At 46.3% G+C, this 21,209-nt stretch overlaps 1 protein-coding gene across 3 annotated transcripts; it reads right to left on the bottom strand.

Annotated features, from left to right (window-relative positions):
• Positions 1–4,955: 4,955 nt before the first annotated feature.
• On the bottom strand, positions 4,956–20,947 carry LOC140219341 (uncharacterized). 3 transcript variants are annotated; one of them, XM_072289117.1, is made up of 8 exons: positions 20,635–20,947; positions 18,671–18,708; positions 17,882–17,963; positions 17,728–17,756; positions 17,275–17,329; positions 10,413–10,456; positions 9,327–9,420; positions 4,956–5,148 (listed from the first exon to the last, which is right to left on the bottom strand). In XM_072289117.1, exons 1-8 carry the CDS (start codon positions 20,687–20,689, stop codon positions 5,018–5,020), a joined length of 528 nt encoding a protein of 175 aa, XP_072145218.1. In that variant the 5' UTR covers positions 20,690–20,947; the 3' UTR covers positions 4,956–5,017. The 3 variants fall into 3 exon arrangements, 2 of the variants coding, with proteins under 2 accessions (XP_072145218.1, XP_072145220.1); XR_011895542.1 differs by having other exon boundaries at positions 5,062–5,148; positions 17,271–17,329; XM_072289119.1 differs by lacking the exon at positions 4,956–5,148 and having other exon boundaries at positions 8,608–9,420; positions 17,271–17,329.
• Positions 20,948–21,209: the final 262 nt, after the last annotated feature.

Genomic DNA, 21,209 nt, shown 5'->3' with positions numbered 1-21,209 from the left:
ATTTTCACTCAGTTGTCTCTATATATCTCACTTAGCAGCTCCCCGAAATTGTTATCTATGTCTTCATGCTTGATAAAGCTGCTCGACGTCCTGCGGCTCCTGGCGGGCCCGATAGTTTAGGGCTAGACGCAGAGTCGGATACGTCGAAGACGGACGAGTGAAGTTAATCTATATTAAGTTAGATCGCACTTGGTGGCGTCATGGCAGAGGATGACATCGACTCAGGCTTATTTTCAATCCAGTTTACGGCTCCTTACACTCGTTTCCTTTTCTTGTGTTTATAGTTGATGGCTATTGCTGTGTGTTCTCGGCATGACGAGGTATCATTTAATATCATTGTCATGTTCATACGACATCTACAACTCGCCATACCAATTGTTTATTTCTACAAGTGGTTGCAAGATACCCAGATCCCAGATACGCCAAATCCGTCTCAAGTCGGCAAAGACCTTGTCTTCAAAATCAAGGCGAGATAGGCAAAATGCGAGACTTCTATAGGTGTAGCAGGACCTAATTTATTCAAGCAGGCTACGTGATGTTTGCCGCCACCCTCTTTCCAAGGGAACGCGAATATCATCATCATCATCACCAACTAAAAGCTAAAGTCACTCAAAATGTAAACCTGTCTCCATCCGGATGAGCCACTTGATTCCAGGAGACTCCGCGGCGCAACATCAGCTAGAAAGTTTTCCTAAGCGGCTGAGACAGACAAGACAGCGGTTGGAGAGGAGGTTTACGGGGCGTGGTCATGGCCGAACGCTTGAATTTTGAGGCGGAGCTTCGCCTTGTCTACCCCTCTGGATTTGGCATGGCTGCTGCTTGATCTCTCTCTTTCTCTCTCTCTCTTTCTCTCCCTCCCTCCCTCCCTCTCTCTCTCTCTCTCTCTCTCTCTCTCTCTCTATATATATATATATATATATATATATATATATAGCTCAGAGTAGCCAGCTACACTGAGCTGGGAGAAAAGCAAAAGGGAAAGAAGAGGAAACAAGGTGGTTGATGAAAATGACCGAAGGAAGCGAGATGGGCAAAATGCTAGACTTCTATAGATGTAGCAAAACCTCATTTGATCAAGCATGCTTGGTGAGATGTCTTACCGCCACCCTTTGGTGTTCATTCTTGGAAGGGAGATGCAAACCACATAACAGGTACGTCTATTCATAGCCTACAGTCCAGACCCGTACACTGGAAAAATTTAAGCAAGTCCTGGAAGGCTTGAGAACGAGATCTCTAACCACGCCAGGGCCTCTTGATATAACGTCCTCTCGGAACGGTAGGTGGTCGAGGCGGGCAACATCACCAATAGATCTCAGTCGCCCTTCCAAGCATTGAGGGCTGTCGTGTAGCACCTGCTTCATGGATTATAGCGTACGGCATTGCGCAGTATGAAAACTCGGTGGGTCGCATTAAGTGCACGTAGCGCACAAGGAAATTCCAGCTGCAGCATATGTTTTTGCAGAAGACTGGAATCGCTACGCTGAAGTTTCGGTGGTATCCTAAATGGCAACTTAATAACCAGTCTCTGGGTGCTTCTGTGGCGATATTCCGCATGGTCGCAATGCATTAGAGTCGCTCTTTTCATGACATTTTAGAGAAGGCAGTTCGTGTTCATTCTTGAAAATTAGATTGTAAGCAGTGACACTGAGCCATCGAGAGCCTTCTTCGCTTCTGGATCACCTAGTTCACTTCCAAGTGGATAATAGTCCCATAAAAACCATTTAAACCAACATATAGCGGTAACATTGATTTGCCGAAGTGTATTAGCCCGCCACTTCGAAGAGCCAGCACTCTGTAGGGGCTTTCTTTCATTATACCTATAAGTAGCCGCATAGCAGATTTTGCGTCGATGAATATTCTTCACACTTTCTTCAATATTCTTTGCGGAGGAATGCACAAATCTGCCCATCTGTAATTCACACTAGTTACATGAAAGTTGATGCTGCCTTCTCACGTAGAGGAAAATGTCGAATGACACGATGTACCAGCACGACGAAAGCCGCTGCTGATGGGGACGACGACACTCACCTGTCTGCATGAACACATCACCCACAAATGATATACATATATATATATATATATATATATAGATCATAGATCATATTCACACTATCAATCAGGTGATAGAGAAATGTGCGGAATATAACGAACCCTTATATATAGCTTTCATTGATTATGAGAAAGCGTTTGATTCTGTCGAAACCTCAGCAGTCATGGAGGCATTAAGGAATCAGGGTGTAGACGAGCCGTATGTAAAAATACTGAAAAATATCTATAGCGGCTCCACAGCCACCGTAGTCCTCCATAAAGAAAGCAACAAAATCCCAATAAAGAAAGGCGTCAGGCAGGGAGATACGATCTCTCCAATGCTATTCACAGCGTGTTTACAGGAGGTATTCAGAGACCTGGATTGGGAAGAATTGGGGATAAAAATTAATGGAGAATACCTTAGTAACTTGCGATTCGCTGATGATATTGCCTTGCTTAGTAACTCAGGGGACCAATTGCAATGCATGCTCACTGACCTGGAGAGGCAAAGCAGAAGAGTGGGTCTAAAAATTAATCTGCAGAAAACTAAAGTAATGTTTAACAGTCTCGGAAGGGAACAGCAGTTTACGATAGGTAGCGAGGCACTGGAAGTGGTAAGAGAATACATCTACTTAGGACAGGTAGTGACTGCTGATCCAGATCACGAGAGTGAAATAATCAGAAGAATAAGAATGGGCTGGGGTGCGTTTGGCAGGCATTCGCAGATCATGAACAGCAGGTTGCCATTATCCCTCAAGAGAAAAGTGTATAATAGCTGTGTCTTACCAGTACTCACGTACGGGGCAGAAACCTGGAGGCTTACGAAAAGGGTTCTACTCAAATTGAGGACGACGCAACGAGCTATGGAAAGAAGAATGATAGGTGTAACGTTAAGGGATAAGAAAAGAGCAGATTGGGTGAGGGAACAAACGCGAGTTAATGACATCTTAGTTGAAATCAAGAAAAAGAAATGGGCATGGGCAGGACATGTAATGAGAAGGGAAGATAACCGATGGTCATTAAGGGTTACGGACTGGATCCCAAGGGAAGGGAAGCGTAGCAGGGGGCGGCAGAAAGTTAGGTGGGCGGATGAGATTAAGAAGTTTGCAGGGACGGCATGGCCGCAATTAGTACATGACCGGGGTTGTTGGAGAAGTATGGGAGAGGCCTTTGCCCTGCAGTGGGCGTAACCAGGCTGATGATGATGATGATGATGATATATATATATATATATATATATATATATATATATATATATATATATATATATATATATATATATATATAGCTTGAGGAAATCACGCTGGCCCCGGTAGTAAAATGAAGAAAAAAAGAGTACGACGTACTTTGAATAAGCACAGTATATTGCACTTATGTTTTCGGTTGGTGGACCAGCCGAAACGTAAGTCCTTATTCAACGTACGTCGTACTTTTTTACGTATCCGTATTTTACATATTCAACGTGCGTCGTACTCGGAGTCAGGTGGCAGAACGATTGTCTGAGTGCGTTAAACTGATGTCGATGGCCTCTATGCAATTACTATACAGTCAGCAAAAGCAGTACTCTCAGCCATTGCGGTGAAGGAGGCGCTGTCCCCAAACAATGACATGTATCTGAATGATCTGAGAATGGTAGAACTTCTGCCGAGTCACTGAATAGAGAGAGAGATAAATGAGATGCGAAGCGCAGGGAGGTTAACCGGAAGATAGATATCCAGTTTACTATCCTGCACTGGGAAAGGGGTAAGGGAAGACAGAAACATATAGAAAAAATACACACACGCAGAGACAGAAAGAGCGACAGATGAGAAAAGAATACTCTGTAACAACTCTGGGATGTGTTTGTTAATATTATCACTGGTCGTATTGATACGTCTGTTATAGTGACGATGAAGCACTCGGATAAAAGCAGCCAGGAATCGCCTGCACAACCGAAGCTGTCTTGAAAGTCATTTCTAATAAATCAAGAGCTACGACAGTTCACTTAAAAAGGCCAAGGCAGAAATGTTAGGCAGACGAACTCGGATTAGGAAAAGTTTACACGGAAATTAGCAAGGATCAAACCACATGCCGCAATATCTTTCTCTGAAACGGTGCACTGCGTCAGCATCATTTTTTTTTATTTTCTTCTGTTTTCGTCACAACTAAACGTTTATTAACGCGAACGCTATGCCATGTATGGGAGCAGATGGCATTGTCCCGCAAAGCAGCAAAGGTCGCGTTGTGAGGCGCAAAAAATAACAAGTGACCCAAGGAAGGCCAGAAGCGAACCAAATCATGCTTAGCCGTGTATAAGAGATGATCAGTTAATAGCAAAATTAATTATAGATTGGTTAGGGAACTGATCCCGGTGGATTAAGGTCGATTAAAGTGGATGGAAGAACATTGAAGTGGATTCGGGTGGATTAAGGCTGATTATGGGGGATTAAGGGGGTTGAGCTGAATTACAGTAGGATTACCAGGCTTTCGCCTGCGCGTCTCTCAGGCGATAGCTAAGGACACCTGGGATTTTCTTGCAGCTCTCGTTAGAAAAATAGTTATTGCTTTATAGATCCTTAAAATGCAGGAATGCTTTAAAATCCAATAATGGTTCAGTCCACTGAACCCTATGTACTCGGTCTATAAGCAAACATGAAGGTTTCTTGTTCACATCACTTATTGTGCTAAAAGGCGGAAGGAATAACACATGCGTTCGCCGCACTGCGGATTCGCATAGTTCAATCGCTTTCCTCCACAACTATCGTCCAACAGTTTCCGGCCCTGCCAGTGCCGTGGATTAACTTATATCTTTTGCTTCCCCAGCTCGACCTATTCGTTATCGTCATTAAGAAACTGTATGTAAGATAGAAGGTATCTTCGCTTTTCAGAAAAGACATGATGATTAGACCAAGCATGATGCACATAAAGAAAACATATTTACTTCCGTTTTTTTTTCTTTTGGTTGTAGTTGCTGCCATGACAGCTACATGCTTACTTCGGGCTGCAGCGCCTAGCGTAGCTTGGCGGTGAGTACTGACGTGGCGGAACCGCATCCGTCACCACACACGTACTTGCTGCCGTCCCTGTCGACCCGAGCGATTCTGAAAGGCCCGCAGTCTTTCCCAGCCCGTATGTCCACACCTGCAGTACAGAATAATTTGGCGCTTATAAAAGTAGCAACATTTTACGAAGTAGAAGGGGGGAAAAAGCAAGCATAATTAAGCATGCATGACGAGCTTCCTTTTACGTTGCATTTCAATCTGTTTCATTCTGTTCCTGTACATATACACTCGTAACTTCAAATGCGGCCATTGCGGTGACAAGGAAACACTCCGTCATGATCTGTGCCAGTGCCAGCGGTACAGGGCACAAAATCAATCGCTCTCCGTCGTGGTCACTCACTCGGACGACCGGCTTCTGTCGGAAGAAAAGAAAAATTCTGCAGTGCTGACGGGAGTTAACATCGCATCAGAAGGCCGTTACTGCTCTACGCGCTATCCAGCGCCTCTAATTGGAACGCCCTTCCTTGTTACACTTCTTTTAATGCGTACGCATTCTTAGGCGACTCACCAAGTAAATCTATCAATCGGTCTGTCTCTCCATCCTTAACGCGTTGCTCGATGCGCTCAACAAAAAAAAAAAAAAACGCAATAAATTTGAAAGGAAAAGCGTTAGTACTGAGCTTCGAACCTATGACACCACTCTTAGAAACGGAACACCTTTTTCCCCCGCCTTTATTGCCTGAAAACAGTGCGATCCAGTACACACTTAAAAGCTAAAGCATGTGAACACGTCAATCGACTAAACACCCACGTTTGCAGAAGGTGAGTATACCAGAACCATATTGTCCCGAGGTAGTGACCGTCAAGAAAGGAAAACTGTGAATGGTGAAACTAGCGTTTTATTGGGCGAATTTGTGTCCACAAAAGCAAGTTACACCCAAAGCACCACAAGAGCGGCAAACACGGTCGGCGTCCTCGAAATCTGATGTGCCGGTCAAGCGCGTCCGCTCTTGTACAAGGTACCAAAGTAATCGGTGTTGCCCCGGTGTCTTTCACAAAGTTCTCCTTCATTCGCGTCACGCATACGTGAAATCAGATTACTCAAGATTCGGTGACAACAGACAGCGGATAGAACCATCGATAACATTCTAGAAGCTTCCGATACATGCAGGCGCGTCCTGTGCTGTACGATAACTCTTTTTAGGTGGTGAAAAGCGGTCACCTGAAAAAAGATGAAGTACCCGTGTCAGTATGAATGTGTTGTACCGGCGGCACAAAACAAATGCCTTAAAAGAACCGTTTCTGTGCAGGCTTTGTTGAAAAAGTCGATGAGGGTGGAATAAAAGCAATCTCTAGGAACACATGTACAGCCGACTTGGGCCATTGTAGACATCGGGAAAATAGCGACTTAGCGAAAATTTAGTGCCAAACACGCCACATACTCGATGCGCTTCGGTCGGGGATTTAGTTTGGCGATAGTTTGAGATTGCCTTCACCAACCGCAATGGCACACATCTATGAGGGATCATGCGCTTCGCGTCACGCACCAGAGACAGATAAGCAGTGAATGAGTTCATAAGGATAAGGAGTGATGAGGGTTTATGTGGGTTTCATCACGGTTGATAATGGTTCGACGCTGGCGGATAAGGTGCTAAAAAGCGATAAGGGCTTATAATGGCCGGAATAATTTTGATAAGGTTGATAAGGGTCGGATCAAGTCCGATAAGATTCATACGGACCGATAAGGGTTAATACTGGTTGGATCCTGTCCTATAAGTGTGATAAATACAGATAAGGTTTTATAAAGAGCGCGTAAATTACGATAGGGTTGATAACAACCGATAAGGACTGACAAGGGCCGGATCAAGTGTGATAGGCTTGACAACGACCCATAAGGTTTGATAAAGGTTTACACTGGTCGCATCAAATTTTATAACTTGATGCGCCACTTGGACAACTCCAGTGGAGTTTCTGCATAATATTTTAATCTCTCTCTCTCTCTCCTCCCTGTCTCTGTCTTCTTTCTCGCCTCTATTTCGCACACCTCAGTGAATGATAGATAGCCAAACGTTCGCATCCGGGTAATCTCCCTGCCTTCCCGGCCACCTCTCTCGCTCTCTCTGTGTCCTCTTTACTGAGTGTCCTACGAAAGACGCGCAGAGAATCTCTCTGACAAATGTTTTAATCACCATTCTGGTTTGACATTGTCTACATCCGAGAAAGCAGGCGATGGCATACGTGTATTTGCCGCGTGAATATACCCCCGTCGAAGCTAACAATCTTGCCTTTGGCGTTTCGTCTTGTCTTGGTGGGCGAATAACGTAACCATGTTAACATTGAATTGGTCTCTGGTTCAACTTGTGTCGGGCATGCGCAATTTTCTACGGCGGCACGGTCAGTATCAAATTCCAACCAGAGAACAGCACTCGACGCAGCCTGCGTGAGAGCCGAAGTGGCCTCAGTCGCTGATAACGCGCTGCGGGACGCCGGCCTTGGTGCAGCCAGGTACGTCCGACGCAGGAACTTTTGCCGGATTAGAAGTGTGTTATTGACCGCACAAAACTCCCGGCCCAGCATTTTCGGCAACCGAGTTGGCCAAGGAATAAATGAGTACACCTGAAGTGTTCAGATATAAGCGACGTGCCCTGTGCGCCGAGCTCATGCACGTAGTTTTCTTTTTGTACTTTGCCATAAAATTCACTTCTCAAACATTCTGTAACTACACAGCAAAACTGATGCCAGGTGAAGAGTTGTGTGCTTTACTTGTCATTCTTATCTGCCAAATTTGGCTGATTCTTCCATAGGGCTTAACCAGTTTCCATAGGGACCATTGTGATTAGATTACCACATCTGTGAGTAGGTTACCAGGGTGAAGTTGAGAATTTGCACTCCTGGGTTAGATATAGCGTAGGGGAAAAACAGAGCGCCTAGGACTTCGGCGGCGTGGGATAGAACCCTAAAGGTTGCCTGTCCCTTACGTACATCTTAGGACTGACGTACGCATGCGAGAGTGTTTTTCCCCGTAAAATATCCTTCGTAAGTTCAGCCATGAAGAGAACATTCTCATCCACATGACAGTAACACTACGCTTCAAAGGAAACTGCGGTTTTCAGAGAAATAATTCAGCTTCGCGGTCTAAGAAAATTGACAGTAAAGGACTAAGGATCTCACAACTTTTAACGGCAGGGCATCCTGCCGTTCGTGGGCGTATTATTTAAAGAGGACCTTACTTGGAATACTCACGTTGACAAATTAAAAAGTGAGCTATCTCGAGTTACTGGCTGTATGTATAAAATACAAGATATATTACCCACGTGGTTGAAACAAACATTATATTACTCACTTTTCTATTCAAAACTCAGTTACGGCATTTTAGTCTGGGGAACTACGACAGCTTTAAACTACAACAAACTAATCATTGTACAAAAGAAAATATTGAGAATGTGTGAAAACTATGTGGGTGACAAACGAGGACTCCGAACAAAACCGCTCTTCATTAAATATAGCGTGTTTAAAGTAGATCAAGTTTATTATTTCAAGCTACTCCAGTGGATATATAAAAATAGGCTGCACACAATATTTGTCGACAATTGCACCTCATACCCAATACGTAAACCACGCTATGTAAAGCCCGCCACAAGAACTAATTAAGGAAAGCAAACATTGAATTATCAAACGATTAATATATTAAACAGTGATCACTTTAACGTACAATACACAGAATCCTTCCACAACTTCAAAAATGACTGTAAAAACATATTAGTGGGCAGTGACATTGCATTTTCGTTTTGAGTAACTTGTGCTCATCCCTGGTAACACATGTAACCTCAGTTATGTTACAGATTTTTCTCAGCGCTTGTAAATCATATTTGCCATTGTTTCGGCATTTACATTGTGTATCAGTCTAAACCTTCGTTTTTTTTTTTCTGAAATGTTTCTATGTACTGATCTATTTACTGTATATGCTATTTATTTTCGAGCAAGTGATTCTATGGTTTTCTTTTCTTTGTTGACTTCTGATGTAAGCCAATTTTATTGTTATGTAATACTTATTGCTTATGTATCTTCTGCTTTTTCGAAATCTATCCCGTTGAAGCAAAAGTAATGCTTTGGAGACATGTGTTCTGAATAATTGAATTTTTCGTTGCTGTGTGCTGTGTGTTAAAGATATGTTCGGCAAATATGTATGTGAATGATATGTCATGCTGCCTTGAACTGTAGGGGCGCAGAGGCTCTGTCAGACATTTTGCCTTTACTTCTGCCCCCTACACGGAGAGAATCCGTGAAACAAAAAAAAAAAAAGAAAAGCGTACTCACACGTAGCGAGGTGGGTGCCGTAGCAGGGACACTTGGTGCACCTGAGCCCAGTGTCCTTGTAACCGCAAAGTTGGTTAGCACCGCACCTTGGACCCTACAATGGTTAAAAAATGTCACCAAAGAATGTTTGACTTTCTTGCCAGAGCAAGTGTAATGTCATCTAGTCGGGAACATGGAGGCCTAACGTTTTGCTCAAGGAGGAGCAGGAGGAAGAAAATGAAGGAAGGAAAGGTATGGAGGTCAACCAGACGCACGTCTCGTTTGCAACCCTACACAGGGGAAGGGGTTTAAGGGAAGCAAAGAAAGGAGAGGGAGGTAAGAAGGTACTATCGGTGTGAGTATACGTGTGGATGTCCATAACTTCATGCTTATAATCGGTCACTAACGTCAGTCGCTTTCATGAAGCGTAGCAGTGCCCGCGTCGATTTGTATGCCTGCGTCGCGTGGGGTCATGGTCCGAGAGTCTTACCCCTGTATTCAGAGATGCACCCTAACTTGGATCCTATGCTTGACTTGAACTGGCTGACGCCTGCTGTGAACGTGCCCAAGGTGCTCATTGCGTTCCCTTTGGCCCGTTCACGTCAGGCGTCATGTAGATCACGTCAAGCGTGGGGTTCAAGTTAAGGCACATTTCTGAATACGGGGATTAGTCTTCGAAACTGGTCTGTTATCTAATCGGTTTAGCACATTTTGCTCAATGCTTCGTGATGTAAACATGAGCTTAAGCTGAACCATTTTCATTCTGCGGCTGCAGTGCCGACTTCCTCGTTCCCTACAGCTGATGTCGCTTACGGCACCATGGCGTCGGCAGCGTAACAGCTGTGATATCGTTCTCAAAAAATCCAAAGATATGCTCGAACTCGGCGTTTTGTGCTGACGCACCGCACGGAAGCCTTTTGCTTATGAAAACAGATTGCTGCAAATGTAAATAGTGCTAGAAATAGTGCCGACAAGAGCATTCACAACGCTATCTGTGCAAGCGGCGAAAACAATCGGAGTATGTATGAAACGACCCTATACTTCTAGGATTAGCGACAAAAGCGGCCCTTATGTGGAACGCGCCCAATGATGAAACCACGCACTTACGTTTTTTCCGCCGCATCTGGTATCCTGGTGTTCCAGGACAACGCCTGGAAAAAGGAAGGCCGAAATTGTCACTTTAAACTGCGAGGCGCACGGGCTTAATTGCACCAAATTTATATTAAGCTAGAAAGTTTGACTGATGTCATTGCGATTCTAAACTTTATATTTTTGCTGCTCTACATTCTTTTTTTATTGTTCGAGATAGGCTGATGACAGCTGTATCTTTAAGTCAACAGCAAATAAGTTCCATGAGCCACTGTTACAGAACAAAGAAACAATTCGTGTTGACGAGGTCTACAACGTGTCTTGACTGCATGATTTTTCAGTCCAATGCTGCCCCTTGGTCTGCGGACGACGCTCTTGCTCCGAGGTCACAACCGCCTGTACTTTCGAGAAAAAATGCAGCAGATCCAACGAGCTCGAATCCATATACAGCGAAGTTTTATGCAAGTATAAAGAGTCGAAAGACGAGTAGATGCAAGCACAAATACACACACATACACAAGCGCGGGCGCACGCAAATTACACCGAGCCTTTTGTTAAGTGGAAATGCTGACTACTAGCGAGTACGACGGACGCCTTGAACGCACCACGGTTTCAGAGGCAGCATGCGCATACGTACGTAGCGCAATTTGAGTGCAACACATATTGAAAATCTAGAAAGCACAGCGCCTTAGCAACCGTGGTTGAACGCTGTTGGGTGAAACGCCGCCGGCGACGCTCGATGTACTTGAAGCCGCTGTGAGATCACACCTTGCCACCCTAACACTTTTTACGCTAGCAAAGCCGAAGCTAACCTAACGTAACCTTAACCTAACCTATCGCGGGCTACACGCAAAGGCAAGAATCCTCACGACGTGACACAAGACCTGTCGCCGGGGGTGTGCCAGCCAATCGCGTCGCGTTCAAAGGCGGTTGCTAAGGCGCGGTGCCTTCTAGATTGTCAGTATGCGCAAGCAAGATGGCGGCACCCGCACGCACGTGTCACGTGACTGCCTCGTCGACAGCAACCACCTCGTCCCGCGGCATCGCGTGACCGTATGTGCTCCGCTCCGTCGAGGCGCGCTGGTGACGTGGAGTCGCGGCGATGCCCTCTCCTTCTCACACAACGCCTGGCGCGCTAACGGTGCAGAAGGCGTTCCGATTCGCCCGCTCCGCTAAGTCGAGGTGCGCTCATGACGTGGCATCGCAGCCAATGGGAACGTAGGGGCCGCTGCGCTGCTACAGACACCGCCGAGCTATTCGCTGAATGGGCCATTTGGTGCTTTCGCATAAAATTGTATGGCCGGTATGAAGCGAAGCCCGTCTGAGCATTCGCTACTCTGGCTCTCCGAGATTGTTTATGTCGGCTACAGCCTACCAGCCTACCAGCCTAACTGGTACAGCCAACCAGTTATACTAAGTATGAGCCCGTCATGATTGGGTACGCTGAAAAGGACCTAAGCATAGATACATTACTAAATTAAATTAAATTATGGGGTTTTACGAGCCAAAACCATTATCTGATTATGAGGCATGCCGTAGTGGGGCACTCCGGAAACTTGGACCACCTGGGGTTCTTTTACGTGAACCTAACTCTAAGTACAAGGGTATTTCCCCATTTCGCCACCTTCTAAATGCGGCCGCCGTGGCGTGGATTCTAGCCCGCGACGTCGTGCTTAGGAGCCCAACACCATAGCCACTAAGCAATTGCAGTGACTGAGGCGCCGATGCTGAGAACATGTCTTGGGGTTCAGCGTCGCATCTCAACTGATGGTATAATCGAGGAAGCTCGCGTCACCCCTGTACTTGTCTGTCTACGATGCGAACCTCTTCGAGTGTCTCCGCAACTGCTGTGCCGACACCGACCCCACACCTTGTGGCACTTCTCGACTTACGGCCGCGCTCCACTGTTTTGAAACTCAATAAATGCAAAGAATTCGCCATACCCTCATACCTTGCCTCTGCTGACCTTCCAAATATGCCTCCATGGGTCATGCCCAAAATAAGGGTATGCCTCTCTGTATCCGCTGTTTCAAAAATAAGAGTATAGCTTCCATGTGCTTCAGACATCTAACACTTGAATATGAAACAATGTGAAAGAATATGGCTAGGTGTATGAAGAGGGATCGGTGTCGTCGTCTGCGTGAGCTGCGGCTGTCGCCAAGCCTGCACATCGTGTCTTTCGACGGTTTCGTCTGCTGACAAGACGACATCACGGTCCAGGGAACTAGTGGCAATCGGAAAGGAAATTGGGGAATTCTTTAAGTTTCACGACAGCCGCCTCAAATACGGACAGTATTCAGTGACGCGAAAACGGCTCTTCACCTACTTATAGTTTCAATGAAAGAAAGCTCAAACAGAGTAGTGACTCTTCAAACTGCTGAGCTATACACTCGATCGGAAGAAAACGGCCACCCCATTACTTTTCAGCGGAGTTCCAGTCACTACGGTGTACATGGCAACGACCTCGCCGATGCCTGCGTGAAGGAGGCATTCACAGAAACAACTCCTGCTTGCAAATATTCCTTTTCTAAGAGAGGACACCCACTGCCTTCTCTCTGGTGGCATACGAAAAGCGGCCGAAAGAGACTGGGGCCATCAGGCGAATCACCACAAATGACTCCAGAGAATAAACCCTAACATAAAGTTTCGGCTACCACCAAAACTGAACGTTGCTCGGCCAGCATTCTGCACACACTTAGGACGAGGGTGGCGTTTACGCGTGGGCATACGTGCACCTAATGCGGCGCCCCCTGGTCTCCGGACCGTGGACTGCGCCATGTGCATAAGGCTGTTGATGATGTGTTGTGTGGCTGCCCTCAGTAGGGTGGAAGAGTTACAAAGTTGACTGATGATCTTGTGCGCCTCGGCAACCAACCGTTGTCGGAGGACGTCATTTTAGGCTCTTGGCAAGACGTTAAATTTAGTTTTCAGGGGAGGCAGAGGCGTGAGCCTGCTGTCGGTGGTTCTTCCTGCTTTTCTCTCATTTGCATCTCTCTCTCTCTCTCTCTCTCTCTTAGTTTTCAGACCATCTAGGCATTACTTTATATTTAATGAAGTGCGGCTCCGACCTCTAAGCTTTGAGTAGACCAAACAAATTGCTTGTATGTTTTGCGTCCTCTTTCTGTCGTCATCGTCAACTATAATTCTCCTCTTTCTTTCCCCTTCCCCCCGTACGGAGCAGTTGGCTAGAAGAATGTACCTCAGGCCTACCTATTTGCACCTCGTAATGTTTTCTGTGTCGAAATTATTTATTTATTTATTTATTTATCTACTTGATGGTATTGGAAATGTTGGCTACTTTCGTACTTAGCTTCTTCATAACTTTTCATTAACTTTTCATTGACATTGACATTGACAGGGTGCCCGAACTATCATGCACCAAGATTTAAAAATAAGTAAATTCCACGTAGCTGAACAAAACCAAAGTAATGTAGTTGGCGTTGCTTTGAGATACTCCGATTAAATTTTGAATTCTGCCTAATTACATATTTAGTAGTATATGATTATTCAACTTCTAAAATATTATAACTAGGTGAAAAGTGTCAAGGAGAAAATTGTAGAGCAACATGAAACACTTCCGATGAAGCTTTTTGTTGCTCAATACGTGCTACATAAAAGGGTTTTGACTTTTGGCCGCGCACTGCCACGTATCACTACAAACACTGCTACCCGACTGGACCCCATATCGGCGGGCCTCGTGAAATGCCTAAGCAAGTCTATTTGAAAACATCTTGCTACAGTCTTCACTAGGCACTTTTGTGCTTTCTCAGAACGTCTGGTTTGCGCGAGCGGCTTTAACTCAAGTACTGTACGTACACGTCTCTACACCTTCTCTCTCCCTTCTCTCTATTCCCCTTCTCCCTTCTTCTAGCGTAGGGTAGCCAACCAGACCTTTGACTGGTTAACATCCCTGCCTTCCTATATTCATCTCTCTCTCTATCCTGAAAACCGTCCGATCACATCCGACTGATTGTGCCGTAGAGTGAGCCTTGTGCGCAAGGGGAGGAGTCGACGCTGGCCTACTAAGTGATTATCGATCAATTACTGTGACGAGTGTCTAGCATAGACGTTTTGCTCAAGTCGTGAAGTCATGAATTAGTACCTGGGCAGAGAAGTGTGGCATATTGTCTGAGCTCCAGAATGGCTTTCAAGTAAACTGACGCTTGGGAGACAATCTTTTTGTGCTCACCAAAACGATTGAGGTGGCACGGATGCTTTCTTGATGTCGCCAAGGCATTGACAGTGTGTCGCATGACGAACTTTTGCGCCGACTAGAACGACAGATGCCTCGAGCGTGGATAGCACTTCTCCGACAGATGTACACAATTAGCTCGGTGGTAGCGTGTTCCAGAGATGCCAAAACAAATCCTGTGATAGTGACAAAAGGACCCAGGCAGGGCTTCCCTCTGTCCCCGCTACTCTACTTGTTGCATGTGGAGAGGCTCGAGCAGGCTCTTCTGGAATCCAGAGTTGACTCGCGTTCCACTTCATGTGTGACAGCGCGGCATGCACATGGCCGCTACCTTAATTGGTGTTCGCGGATGACCTTGTGTTACTTGTGACTTGTGTGCGGAGCGCAGCAGTGACCTCCAAATTTTGTTAACTCTAGCTGCGGAGCACCTGGGGCGTCTTGGTCTCCACTTCAATGCCAGAAAATCCCCAATCTTGCAGTTTTCGGGCACAGAGGGAGGCATTAATGTGCTGCTTCCCTGTGGAGGAAGCATACCAGTGTCGGATAAATACAAAAATCTCAGAATGAACTCTCACGCCTCAGTGTTACTGTTTGCCCAACACGAGGGAAATGTACAACATGTGTCTGTGAGAGCCGCCAATTTGTTGCGACGATGGTGCTTGTGGGGGTGGAACAGGTTCTTTCTAGTGCGTGAACTGTAGAAGGCAATACGTGTGCCGGTGCTAACATTCGCTGACGCCATCTTCTGCCGGTCTGTAGGAACATGACAGTGGTTGGAACATGGTCAGTGCGAATTTGGACGACTACCCCTGGCATGTCATAGGCGTGTGACAGTCGAGGTTTTCCAGGGTGACCTCCGATGGTCCAGCTTCGAGGCATGCGAGGCAAGGAACAAAGTAGCCTACGAGGGACGTCTTCCCCTCATGAATAATGAGCGGCGGACCCGGCGCGTGTTCCGGTACACCAGCCTAAAAGGCGGTAGAAAGCAGTGGAGCAGGCGTCTCTACAAACTATGCAGAAAGTTCTTCCTCTTTACTGACCCCATCCGAGAGGACAGCGAAAGGAAATTGTCAGCAAGGGTGCGAACAAGGGTACAGGAAGTGGAGACGTCGACGTGGCAAGCCGCTATGGACCAAAAATCTAGCCTGGTCCTGCATAGAGCTCACGAGACGACCATCTCTGCGGAGTGGTTGTACCACAACAGTGTTGGCAGTGCCCTTCTGTTCGGCACCCGTGCGGGAGCACCGCGCACTAAAGTGGATAGGCGTCGTTTCGATCAGTCGGTGAACGACAGTACGGTACAGTGCAGGGCATGCGGAGACTACGAGGAGAACATTGAACACATTGTGCTCCGATGTGATCGCATGTGCTCTCGTCAACCGGATGGCACCACACTTCCCGAGGCATTCGGTTTTGTCGAAGCGGGAAACGGCTGCGACACAAACGTGCAACCCCTCGCGGCGACTTCCATCACGAAGGCGAGACTTCTAAAGTAGTGGTCAGGGGGTGTTACGGTTGGCATGTAACACCCCGGGCAAAAGGGATGCTCAACCACCATGCCTCATCGAAACGAAGGGTGGATTCCTAATTTGCTGTGGTTGCTTTGAGTGCTTACCGGTCTGGCAGGTGCACCGCAGTACTTACAGGCCCCTTCGTGTGTGTGCATTCCTAAGCGAAGTGAAGAATGGATTCCTAATTTGTTATGATTGCCTCGAGTGGATGCCGGTCTGGCGGACGCCCCGCAGTGTTCACAGGCCCATTTGTGTGTGTGTGCATAAAAACCCTTTCTGCGAACTGTCAAACTAAGGTATCAGCTGCCTGACGCCTTCACGAGGCACGCTCGTGAAGACGTCAACTGAGAGAATGGATCAGCCACCAATCCACAACCAGATTCCCTTTCCGGAAACCAACGACGCGCGAAAGAGAAGGCATCAGCTGCCTACGATCCCCAGGACCCGCGGGTTGCCAACAGTGGAGGGAACCTCGGGAAAACATCGTCCTGGGAAAGTGGCTGCCGCCGCCAAGCACCGTGGGACTAAGTGCATATCATGTGGCGATGACGTCAGCAAGATCTCGCCAACGATTTTAGTGGGAATACTTAAAGGGCCCCGCAATGTACTTTTTTACTTCATTCTCTTCCTCTCATCTTTATCCAAGCATTGAATAAACCGTGCAAATTTCGCACTAGAAGTCGTCTCGTCCCTGCCTGATCGCCATGGTCTATACCGGGCGCCTGCAGCCTGCCGACAAGGCCACGCTACAGAATAGTTACGCCGGTCGAGCTTCAAGTAACCGGCGTCGCAACAACTGGTCGGCAGCGGTGGGGTACGCTACCCTGGAGAACGCAAAAAGGGGGCAGTGACCAAGGTGTTTACGTATGTTCATAGAACTGATGTATATTTTCATTTTGATCATTTTGGTCAGGGCAACAATGCGCACCCGATGCGAAGGGAAAGGCCACAACAATGTCGTAATCATCATCATCATCATCATCATCATCATCATATGAAGATAAGTTTTGCGTCTTCTTTCCTTTCAACTACAGTGCGCCCTTTAGTTGATTGTTGGCGTTTGTGTTGTCTGGTTTTCTTCTCATGTGTGCGTGTCTGCACGCCTTACCTCCTTTCACGATAAATTATGTTTCTGTCACTAGCTCTAGTATGAGGGGGAAAAAAGTTACGTACTCACATTCGTACTGTGCGGAAAGGCAATCCCTCATGCGACACTCGTACCCAGGGCTGCACTGCAAATGAGAAAAGTTCATGTTGAATGACGCGTAGCAGTTACCTTCGAAAAGTGGGACGACTCTGTACAAAAATTTAATCGCGGACACATTTATTCACGCTGCCGTAACAACCAAGCAGGATTTTAGTTTAGCCCACATTTATTTTAATTTAGCAACTTTTATTATTTGAACTGCTCAAAACGGGCCTCCGGGTGCGTAAGATTGCCGGCGTCAAGTTCAGTAAAGTCAGAAAGGAGCATTGTGCACCTCAATTCAACTGTTAGCCCGTTGAGAACGTTCTTTCTTTAAGAATACAAGAAATAGGTACATAGAAAACTGTGGGCGTCCTTGTTGAATGGAGTGCAAAAAAATGGCAACAGTAGAACGCATACAGAAATGAGCTTGACGATACTTACTGAGCATGTCGCAGCGGAAGCGTCAATACCTGCCAAGAAGAGAACATTTATTGACTCTAGGGAGAACATATCTACGCAATAGTGGAAATAATTTTGCCTTCGCGATTGGATGGACGCCCCGTATATGTTCAAAATTAAAAGCAAACATACTCACAGCGACGATCAGTCTGACAGTTTCCAGAACTGGAGAAGTTGGCGTGCGAAACGCAGCGCTGACTAACCGAGCAGTCAGCATCCTGCAGAGCGCAGACCGTGGATTAGTGAAGCAACATGGCGATGCGGAAATGAAGCGATTGAGCACTTCACTGCGCCAAGAAACGGCAATGGCGTAACATGAAGGTTGGGAGAAAATTAGTGATTCTCGTACTTTGTTGATCATGGTACCACACATAAGTGGGAACGTACAAAACACCATACATACATACATACATACATACATACATACATACATACATACATACATACATACATACATACATACATACATACATACATACATACATACATACATACACACACACACACACACACACACACACACACATACATACATACATACATACATACATACATACATACATACATACATACATACATACATACATACATACATACATACATACATACATACATACATACATAGTTTTGGTACATCAGGAGGGTTTCGAAGTGAAAGCTGTGAGGGAGACCTTCCTTGAGCAACGTATAGAGGTTAGCAGCTAAACGCCAATAATTTCCATGCTGTGATTTAGCATGCCGAATAACTCATTTATAAAAAACAAAACGCATACAGTAATTTCTCCCGATCAGATCGAATTCAAGAGTATTTCGTCTCGCGCATCCCAAATTTCTTGCTACTATCCAGCCTAAACCCCTTGTTCTCTCTTTTTTCCGTCTTTCTCCCTTACTGAGAGATCTGATGAAACAGAGTGGTCAAACGCACCGTCTGGCAGGTGGTCGCAGAAGCGGTCATACTGTAACCTGAAACACAATGTTGGGACCATATCATACGCAGTTCCTACGGGATGCCTGCACGCGGAACCTACGCACCAATGTTAAGGTAGAAATGAGGTACGAAACGAACGTTAATACAAGAGCGCACAGTACATCAATGTTTCAAATGTCAACTAAAGTTCGCTTCAGCCGAGGCACATAGTTGGCTGCATAGATAGTTTACATATTGTGACGTCACGTACGCCATGCCAGCGCTACATCCATGGGTCCTCCGCAGAAAAGACTGCTAAAAAATCTTGGAGTACGTTCAGCGTAGGTGCATGGTAGCCTCGCAATATTGCGGCTTGGGTATCGCAAGTGCGCGCCGTCGGTAGTGCTTGTACTCCGTTTTGAACTTTGAAGGACAACGTTGCGGAAGCTACGTAAGTACGGTGTGGACACAGCGGCCTCATTCCGCACGTTTCCCAGTGCAATTGTTCCGGATCTGTGACGCCTTCTGGACGGCGTCTCCTTCATGCACTGCAATTACAGCCTGTGGGCATGAGTCCACGTCAAAGCGGCAATTGTTCTAACATGCGACGAGCGCTGTTTTGAGTTGCAGAAACATGTCACTCGGCTCGTTCGTTCTTAAATAAGCTCAGATCCGCGACGCCTGTCATGTAATAATTGGATCATATTATGCGGCACGAAAACGCGAGATCTGAACGTTACAGCACACTAGATAACGCACGCCTACATATTTCAGCAACAAGAGAAGTCTCTCTAGCCTTCGTAGCGTTGCCTGACATATCTATGAAACTAAGTATTAGAAAATTCAGAATTCGTTACTTGCGCTGGCAACACTGTACAAATAAACAAAGATGGCTATGACATCCAGGTTCACTGCGGCTCTTTCGTTTGGTGGCTGTACTCACGTTTCTCGCCTGTGGCGTCGAATCGAGGTGTTTCGTCAAAGCCGAAAAAGTCCTTGCAACCAATCGCCTCATTTATATGGGTCTCAAGAATCCCGGTGACGAAACCATGGAAACAGTTTCACTGTGCATGCAAACGTCCTGCCTGCCCAGCGAGCCGCATCAGATTAGTTTAAAGACAAAGAGCCTTTGAAGCGAGCTTCCGCGAAAGTTGCAAGCACTTGTTCGCGGTTTTTCTCCACTGGTGCAAGTACGATACTTAAAGCAAGCATTTGCCATCACCATTCCCGGCGTCAAATTAGCACTCGCCGGACTTCATTTAGCTGAAAGTTGCCACGTTTCTCATGAAGTTCACGTGTAATTGCAAATCAATAAACGCAATCGAAGATCAGCGTCGCGCATTGTTCAAAGAAGAGAATGCAGGCAAAAAAAACTTTCTTAGTGTACTTTTTGGAAAGTGCAGTCACGCAAGAGCTTGTGCGAGGAGCCGCATACCTCGAAACCTTCGCACTTTTTCAAAGTACTGTGAAGTGCCAGAAGTTCACCACAAGGTAGAGCATTACGTGGAAGCTTTAGCTCGATGCAAACGCCGACGTCAGAATTCAAACTGAAGTGACACGCAGAAATGGTTGCATTAATTAATCAATAACTTTCTTTATTTGGATTACGCTTCTTGCGTTAAATATAGAAAGCTCAATATATCAGTGACAGTTGAAAGGATATTGCACTTGCTGAGGAATGCATTCTTTAACCGCGCAAACGACAATGGACGGAGAAGGAAACACACAGGACAAGCGCGCTTTTCCTGTGTGTTTGCTTCTCCGTCCGTTGTCGTTTGCACGGTTACATAATGCATTCCAATATCGACCACCAACTAGCCCGCCTCTCCCTGATAAACTTGCTGAGGCCCTGAACATTGTTTTGAAAAATAAGATGTGCGAAATTCGGTAGATCAATGAAGAAAGAAGCACTGAAATATGAAGTTTGCGAGTCCCCAACTATACAAACTAACCAAAAAATGTTACGATTCTGCGAAACCCACCAAGCATGGCCAACGCCCACAGCCCCGCATGGCAGTACTCCATGGCTTTGCGCATATCCTCGAGACTCCGTAGAACCGTCCCACTGTCGTGTCTTGCACGTCTCAAACAGAACGACTGGGAAACGACAGCGGAGATCGGCGATGCTTTTTATTCCAACAGTTAGCCTCGTGCTGCCGCTGGAGAGTTCTCGCGTGCTCGTGGCGGGGTTTGTGCAGGCCCGTTCAGTAAGCGAGCAGTCACCATCTGCCTCTGACTGCGTAGTACACGCGACAGACTGCTTATCGGAGCATAGCGTGCGGGCAAGGTCAGCGGCTTTTCTTTTTTCTTTTTGTAGTGCTGGTTTTCACGGCAGAGAGTGCAGCAGATGCAGCGTTCCGGGAAATCACTTTTGCCGACACAAGCGTTCGGTGAAGAACGGGAACAAATTCGAGTGGCCCGCACACATCAGAAACGCGCTGTGCAAAAGCATATTCACAGCTTCCGCTGCTCGTTATGATGAACCAGTTAAAACAATCTAGCATAGGAGTTGTGTGTGCCCAATCGAATATAATTTTTTGTTAACGGTAGATTTGCA

The sequence above is a fragment of the Dermacentor andersoni genome, chromosome 7, assembly GCF_023375885.2.
Source record: "Dermacentor andersoni chromosome 7, qqDerAnde1_hic_scaffold, whole genome shotgun sequence".
NCBI lineage: Eukaryota > Metazoa > Arthropoda > Arachnida > Ixodida > Ixodidae > Dermacentor > Dermacentor andersoni.
Note: the sequence above shows the minus strand (reverse complement) of the source record. Positions and strands in the feature narration are given on the sequence as shown.